The sequence below is a fragment of the Pollicipes pollicipes genome, unplaced genomic scaffold, assembly GCF_011947565.3.
Source record: "Pollicipes pollicipes isolate AB1234 unplaced genomic scaffold, Ppol_2.1 Scaffold_5724;HRSCAF=6776_pilon_pilon_pilon, whole genome shotgun sequence".
NCBI classification, from domain to species: domain Eukaryota; kingdom Metazoa; phylum Arthropoda; class Thecostraca; order Pollicipedomorpha; family Pollicipedidae; genus Pollicipes; species Pollicipes pollicipes.
The window spans coordinates 36,647,137-36,655,458 of NW_023596746.1; the positions used below are offsets into that span (position 1 = coordinate 36,647,137).

General features: G+C 48.7%; 1 protein-coding gene across 1 annotated transcript in view; it reads left to right on the forward strand.

The window, feature by feature from the left end:
- Positions 1 to 823: 823 nt before the first annotated feature.
- Positions 824 to 8,322, forward strand: part of LOC119103003 (adenylate kinase isoenzyme 5-like) — a 9,066-nt gene continuing 1,567 nt past the window's right edge. Inside the window, exons 1-4 of the mRNA XM_037226452.1 lie at positions 824 to 907; positions 1,352 to 1,429; positions 1,969 to 2,073; positions 3,347 to 3,458. Coding sequence (XP_037082347.1) covers positions 824 to 907; positions 1,352 to 1,429; positions 1,969 to 2,073; positions 3,347 to 3,458 — 379 coding nt within the window. The remainder of the gene's footprint in view (positions 908 to 1,351; positions 1,430 to 1,968; positions 2,074 to 3,346; positions 3,459 to 8,322) is intronic.

The following is an 8,322-nucleotide window of genomic DNA, read 5'->3' on the forward strand; positions in this document are numbered from 1 at the left end:
CTGGGCCTGCGCAGTGACTGTGTGTGAGCGACTGTGTGTGTAACCTGAATACGAGCGCGTGCAGCCGCTGCTTAGAGCGTAGTGCGGTCTGGGCCTGCGCAGTGACTGTGTGTGAGCGACTGTGTGTGTAACCTGGATACGAGCGCGTGCAGCCTGCAAGCGAAACGTGATGAGTTTGCGCACCTGCCCACACTGCTGACGGATCTCATTAGCTGTTCATAACCTATTGATGTCTACCTTCCGCACCAGGTGGTCCGGGAACAGGCAAGGTGACACTATCAGAGGCCCTGGCCCAAGGCTCGCAGGGAAAACTCAGCCATATCTCGATGACCAAAGTTTTGAAGGACTACGCTAAACATTTCGGTTAGTGAAAGTTGTATTTGATGTGCGAACGAGCGTGACTACACGGTGCGCATGCTTTCTGCAAACATGTTCATGCATGTTTTTAAACCATCCGTTGTCTGCCAACTCCATCTCATTGACATTTTTAGGCAAGGATGGCTTTTTCGTGCCTGCCTGCGTCAATAAACGGCTCCACGTGATCCCATTGGCGCCGTGACCGTTAGTGGTTTGGCGTTCGCCTGCACCTACCAGAAGCACGTGCATCGTGCAGGCCGGCAGTGGCACAGCAGCGGCACAGCACGTGCCATCGCGATGACCTTATGGCGTGTAGGCTTGACGTGCTGAGCAGTATTGATGCGATGGTCTAAATCTGGCCAGTCACTGCCGAGGTGGAGTGGCTCAATACTCTGCCACGTTTTCAGACATGGATCACGGAGGCATGGTGCCATCAACAGCAGCAGTGGAAATGCTTACCGCCAGAATGAAGGCTTCCAATGCCCGACTTGGATTCGTTATATCGGGTTTCCCAAGGAACATCGACGATGTAGTAGAATGCGCCAAGAAGGTACGGACCTCAAGATACTGGGGAACAGAACAGTACGTTGCATTGTTTACGCAAACAAAGCAGGCGAGGAACTTGTTCCCCAAATGCACTTGATGAATACTCCACGCTTACATCTTCAGCAGGCTATTAGTAAGCTTTCGCATCTCTGTCAGCTTGTGTCACAGCACCTGAAAAACTGCCGTGTTTTTTGGCCCCAGTAAAAAAGGCTGTTACCCTCGATACGTTCTAAAATCCAGCCAACTAACATCAGATGAGACTGTAAGAAAGGATGTTGCTGCTCCAAATGCGGGTAGCTTCTCTAACACCAAACAAATTTAGAGGCCCGGACGGAGGCGGCTGCATAAGATAGACGGAGGAGCAGTTGTGCCGTCTCCAGCCACCAGTCGGCATCGCTGGCGTCGCCAGGGCGGCGTCAGCACTGAGCCCTTCTGTCGGCCCCGGCAGATATCGCGGCTGGACGGGGTCATCCTGCTGGACCACCGGCAGGAGATGCTGGAGCGGCTCGTGCAGGACGGCGTGCAGGTGAGAGACTCGTGGCCGGCCAGCTCAGGCGGCTGGACATGCAGCCAGTGGTGGGCAACGTACCGACGCTTGCCCGCCCGCCTGACTGACCGACGCTGACATGGCATTTCTTGTTGGCGTTTAACACAGAAGAATAATGCAAGCCTTGCGTGCGTACGTGTGTGCATGTGGGGAGGGGGTGTGGGTGTGAGTGTATGAGGTGAAGTGAAGGTGAAGTGAAGTGAATAGTTACCACGGTGGCCAATGCCGTATTTGATATGTGGCGATCCCCAGATCTGGTATGTGATGAGCCACAATCTGAGCTGTGACGATTCCTGGATATGACTCGTGGCGATCCCTGGATCTGATCCGTGATGAGCCTCGGATATTACCGGTGACAATCCCTGGATCTGAACCGCATTGATCCCTGAATCTGGTCCGTGACGAGCCTCGGATATTACCGGTGACAATCCCTGGATCTGAACCGCATCGATCCCTGAATCTGATCCGTGGCGAGCCTGAAATCTGATCCGTGACGAGCTCCGGGTTCGGCCTTGCAGTCTGGCGCGCTGACGGCGGAGGCCGGGGAGCTGGAGCTGCGAGAATTCCTCACGCACGTCCTCCCGCTGACAGAGCTCATGAACAACAAGGACGTGCTGTACAAGGTGTGGAATGGGCCATTCGGGGTCGGTGGAAAGAGGTCTAGAAAATCGCGTTTGCTTTGCTAATATGGTCCAGGTCTCTTGGCCTTTGAATGTATGTCATCTAACTCGCGCCCGGTTGGCCGGTTGGCCTTTGCTCGGGTGGGGGTCAGTTTGAACCCGCTGAGATCTCGGAAACCAAGCGAGCTAGAAACACCAAATTCACAGGGTGTCTTGATATGTGCGTGAGCTTACCTATATTAAAGTTTGAGTTTCCTATGTCATGACCTTCGGGTCAAATAAGGTCAAGCAAAGTCAATTCCGGGTCGGTCTCCAAAGGGCTGCTGGCCCTGGATAATTGTTTCAAACAAAAGGTCACATGCTCATTTAAGGTCACTGACCTTACTTGATCTTTTGAAGGTCATGGTGACCAAAATCCTACAAGACTGCTTTGAGTTTTGCAATTGAATCAACGAGAAAGATTACGCTAGGCAGTATGTTTCTTAAACAAAACGTTGACCTGGTTCATTTTAGGTCAGTGACCTATTGTGAACTTCCAGAAGTCAATGGAAGATACATAATGCGGGTCCTGTTGTCACTAAATTTGAAATGAGCACCAGAAACTGTCCCATACAGCAAGCCTTAGAGCAATAAAACAGGTTGGTTTTGACCTTGGCTTGACCGTTATACCTGACCTTCGGTCAGTGGAATTTGTTCATTCAATTGTTGTGTTGCCTACGAAAACATCTCAGAGATGTATGGCTTTGTCCAACACTACGTTATTGGATCAGATTTAACGATACCCTGGGGATTGCCTTTGCTGAAATCATGACCTTACTTTGGCCTGCCATGGGTCAGCGACCTTACAAGGTATATCTCAATCTGTGATGCCAGGCGATCCGCTATTTAATTGTCTACAGTTGCGCAAAATTTGGCGGGGCTACTCCACGTCGTTCGGAAACCATTCCGGAAAACTTTCTAGAGTCAGTTTGAACCCCATCCGAGCGCGTGTTAAAGCAAATATTCCGCAATCCAGGTGTTTTGTGCATGAGCAATGCAATGCTTTTGTAGTACCACTGTATCATATATGGCACCACATATATCACAGCACCACGGTACCACGTATCATGTTGCATGCCAAGTTGCAGCTAAATGCCGCATTTTTACACTAAATGGCAAAATTTAGTATCAAATGAAGCATATCTTCCAATGATCCATGTGCGACCGTGGGCCAAAGGGCAGTGCTGACATGCGCATTGTTCATGCATGTTCTGACTGGAAATGGTTCCGTTTTCAGATCAACGTGGTTGAATGCGACATGCACGAAATTGTGAACGAAATGGATTCCATTGTAAAGAAGTTGGTAGACAACAGCTCAACGCTTCATCCAGATAAGAACCAGAACAACGGTGAGTTTGGTAGCAGTGAATGGACATGTTTTTAACACCCTATTTCAGCTGGCAAAAATGCACAGAAGAACTCTATGTTATGCTCGGCTCACAGTTGTTCCTTGTTGGTGGGCACCGAGAGCACGTGTGGTCTGTCCAATCCTGTTGTAAGTGGTAATTGTGACCAAAAATATGCCGTTCAAATACTTGTCAAAGTTGTCATTACGGTAAACGCATGGTTCTGGTAGGTTTGAAACAATCAAAAACCGCCACGCGGGGCCTTAAATGCGGACACGCTAAGCATAACAGAGTGTGACAGAGCCGAGGGCACCCTGTGTTCTTACGGTCAGCGGCGGATGTCAAGCGTATTGTATGACGCGGTCGTGTTTTAGCGCGGAAATGTGTTTTGATCCTCATACATTCGACCGCGTCAGTCGTTTTTACATTTTGTACCATATGACAACCAGTCTTTATGCTTTGCCACCCGTTGACAGCCGTATGCCCAATACCAGCCGTGCTTTGTGTTTCAAATGTCCTCAGGAATATCAGCACGCGGCGTGATTTATCTCAAGTAGAGCTTAGCTCATGCGTGTCAGCATCACGTGCGCTCAAGTGTCGTTTCACGGGCTCGCGCAAAATGTTTGATTTACCACATGTTCGGGGTAGATTAGAGCAAAGCACGCTTATAGCCGTCTCACTAGCGCAACCGCACAGATCCGGGAAACGTGGCTACCCACTGCTTCAAACCACAGCAAAACCATTACCACATGTACAGACCGCAATGGCACGGCAGGACGTCGCGGACTGGATTCGCTCAGGTTTCACATCTTCGGTTGCGTGAAGGAGCGCTCGGCCAGTGGCCTTACTTGCCGTGAACCTTGTATTCGTTGGTGCTTAATGTACAGCGCACGATCGTGCAAGCTGCTAAGGAGCAGTTGTTGCACGTCGGTGGGTGGCGATCTAGAATGTCGCCTGTATTTTGTTAGGTGTGGTTGGTACCTGATGGCGTGTTTGATGGACCTGGCTTTGTTTGCGTGTGCCGAGTGTGCCGGTTTTTCGATTGACTACCATGCGAGCTTACGTTGTTACCACAGACATGGTAATATACATACCAGTGCCTGTTCATAGATTTAAGTTCCTGTTATTTGTTTTAGCATGAACTTATCATGTTGTATTCAGCCCCACTAGCGCACTCACGGATCAGCCAATCAGATATTTCAGTTCAGCTCTCGGCTGTCCATCTTGCGATGCAGCGGATTTGTCCTATGACGCAATCTGTTAACCGGTCGAGAGAAATGCTTTGGTTACGCGTGACACAGGTGTTTGCTCTTTTACCTTGCTTGTTCTCACATTGAACAAAAAATGCATGAAAACATGATCATTGTGCGAAACAAACCAAACGTTTAAAACCCGTGGAATACTTGCAATAGTTCAAGCATGGTTTGATTAGAACTACTGTTCCTCTCCAGAATCATTCAAATCGTTCCTGGAGATGGGTAAGTACGGCATTTCGAATTTTATATGTGACGCAAACTCAAAGGCTTTGTATATGCCACAATGGTTGCATACACAGCGTTGGTGGCCAAACCGTCCCACGCACTCTACCACTGGCAATGACGTCGCTGATATGTCCGGAAAATCCAGTGGTATTTATGCCAGCCTGAAGCAGAGTTCACTTGCGCAAGCGATAACTTGCCTATTTTGCTCAATGCAAGGATTACATACAAATTGTGACGCATATGGGAGAGCATGGAAGAAGTCCTTCAGCACGTGCATCTACATCTCTGTCATGGTCTCTGTAGTATTCGGTCATCCGCTCTGCCCTAACGGATGGCGGTTAAATAACATTGCAAACACCCCTGAATGTGTCTGAAATACGTAGCCAGACTTTGGGTCGCTAAGTCCCGTTCCCTCTAAATAGATTAGCTTACATGTCGGCCAAATCCCATCAAGCTCGCAACCCAAAACCCCTAAGCGTGATGACGATCTGAGTGATGCTGTCGGCCAGTATGTTTGAGTATTTGGGGAGGCGGTGTTCACGTCGGACGCGACCGTGCTGCGACGTAGGGTTTGTGTGAAATTTGATTAACTGTAGGGAGCTAACCACATTTGTTTGGTTACCTCCAAGCTCAATCCAGCTGTTTCCCCAACCCAAGCTTGCGTTTCCGTCTGAACCAAGCTATACAGGAATATATATTCAACGCGTCACTGACTTCGCGATAATTGGCCTGCATCTACAATAAGTGTTTATTTCATACTTGAAAGATAGACTTGCGAGGTGCTGTAAATGCTCCTCCACATACCTTATAGCTACAGCTACAGCTACAATATGTGCACTCTTATATCATACAGTGCATGACGCATGACCAATTTTTCATTTAAGCCGGTTAAATGTTATGCATGCATGAAGTCCAAAGTTTTCACTAAAGCCATTTTGAACATAATTAGGTACTTTTTTACTTGTCAAGGCGACTTTTGCCAGCTGTTGCCGTGCTTTCGTGGGTACCATGGGGGCTGCATAGCCACGCGGACACGTGGATCAGTTCGGCCGAGGCTCGCCCCTGCCGGCGTCCGGCCACCGCCGGACACCGCCTGTCTGTGTCGACCGCAACTGTATCGTGCGGACACTCATGTGACAAAGGCCGTGAAAATTGCAGTCAAATAGTGGTAGATTCGTGCACATTATGCTTAAATGCTGTCCTGTTGTTGCACCGTGTCCAAGTTTCGCAGTGTACCGTGTCCATTTTGTGTAGCCATTAGGTCTGGTTTTCGTATGTGCCTTTGCTGTTTACTGTCGTCAAAGCCCAAGTAATACGCTATCAAGACGTAAATACAATTGCTCCTGCTAGTATACCTCATTATTTAACCGTCTTACAAACTCCCGACACATGCAGACATGCAGTACCCACGGCTGCACGTGGTGGCTATCGTGATCCTGCTCCTTTCCTTGGCATCCGCAGTCCCTCGGAGCCCCCAATGACTATCCGAACCCTAAAGCCAGCCAGACTACTAGCCCAGACCCACCTCCAGTCGTAAGCTATAAACAATGGATACCACGACCTGTTAACTTTGCAAATTCGTCCTCTGCAACTCTAAGCGCAGTGATAAGACCCCATTGAAATTGCATTCATTTGCCATCTACAATATCTGCACTCGCGTATTTTAGATATAGCCCTAACGTTTACAGATTTTGGTGCCCCCCGACGACCGTTCTGGAAGAGACTTTCCACGATGGCGTCTAAATAAAACTTGTTAAGCCCTCCCGGCGTTGCCGGACACGTGCGTGTTTTCTAAATGCGTCACCTGGCTCTAACATATGCATGTGTCCCTCAGATCTGCGAGGTGCCCCAGGTCCCCCCAGGTCAGGCCTGAGGGCCGCGGTGTCGCTTTCCCCTCGTCAGCGAACGTCCCGACCTGTCATATTTGTCATAGGTGAGCCGCACGGTCGTGTCTGTTAGCCTGACAGCCTGCCGAGTCGCCTTCAGGTCACCGAGGACAGCCGGTGCCTGGAACTGCCCGCTCGCCGTTGTCATTGCTGTGGTCGCTTTACAACTGACTCGATTTGGTGGCTCTCTGCGAGATGTGCAGCCCGTGGAAGTTGTTTAGGCCAACAAAGTACGGAGTGGTCCCCCAAGAAAGATGCTCGTTTGTGCGTTTGAATGCTGTTTCAGTGCTGTGATGTTTGAACATTGCTTGTCAGAATAGCGCGAGCGGTGTCAAATGCATAAAATGTGTGGTTTAGAAATATGATCCCGAACTGCACAGTACTTTGGATATATCAAAGCTCAAAGCGATTCTTTAATGAGCTTTCAAATCAAGGTAGATTATCGTTACGGATGCCAATTTCCAATAACCGCCCTCAAAATACACAGACCCAGTACCCCAAATAACAGTGCAACTTGTTTAGGAGTGAGCGGGAACGCCAGCAAGCAGTTTTTGGCTCAATTAGATGTCATACACGTTCAGCTTCTGTGCTTGTCATGAGTTTTTGCGCTTTGTCTTTGGCCCGTTTTCACAATTAAAATTTTTAGTGTTGATTTATGGCATAGAGAGGCGGAAAGTGCCTGCCTGAACTTAAACTAAGTGAAAGACATAATGGCAAGCACACTTATGGTTCCACCTTGTGTGTATGCCTTGTTTATTGTCTTCCGATATGCATTTTCAACCTTGTGGATTAAACGCATGTTTCTGGGGTGCGCTTGTTCAGGACAAGCAAACCTCATCATTGCGAGAAAGGTGCAAGCAAACCTCATATATGTTGAGTCCTTTAACTCGATGAATTTTTCGTAATCCTTTGACACTGTCAGGGACAATATGACCCAAATCTCACTGATGACACGTAATGATATTAGATAACACCAAGCATGATTTGAAACTAACTCAGAGACATAACATGCAAAAGATGCATATCATGTTTCTAGACAAAATACTGAACACTAATGTATTTCTTGTTATTTCCCTTTTCACGAACACACGAAAGTGAGACTCCGAGTGTGTTCTGGGCCGCTGTCCTGGATCTGTACTGTGATGCGTCTACGGGATGAGATGGTGTCGATCCAATGCAGTCAGAGTGTGAACGGAGCCCGCAGTTTCAGAGAGGGCCAAGGTGACTGCATGTGACGTTGGATTGTTTCAGTAGATAGGTATCGCGTGATGGGCCGCTTTTCATGAGTAAGAATTCGTTGATCGCGGATGGCTTGTTGTCGGATTTAAGTAAAGCCTCAGCCTGCGACGATGGCATCAGCCCTCAGGCCTCAGTTGGTCCCTTGTAGACACTGGCTCACAGCGCCTCCTGACACATGATCGGATTACTCTTTCAGCGGCCTTGCAGACCTGAGACATGCTGGTTTTGTCGTGTAGTTTGTGGAATGAAATGTCTGGAAGA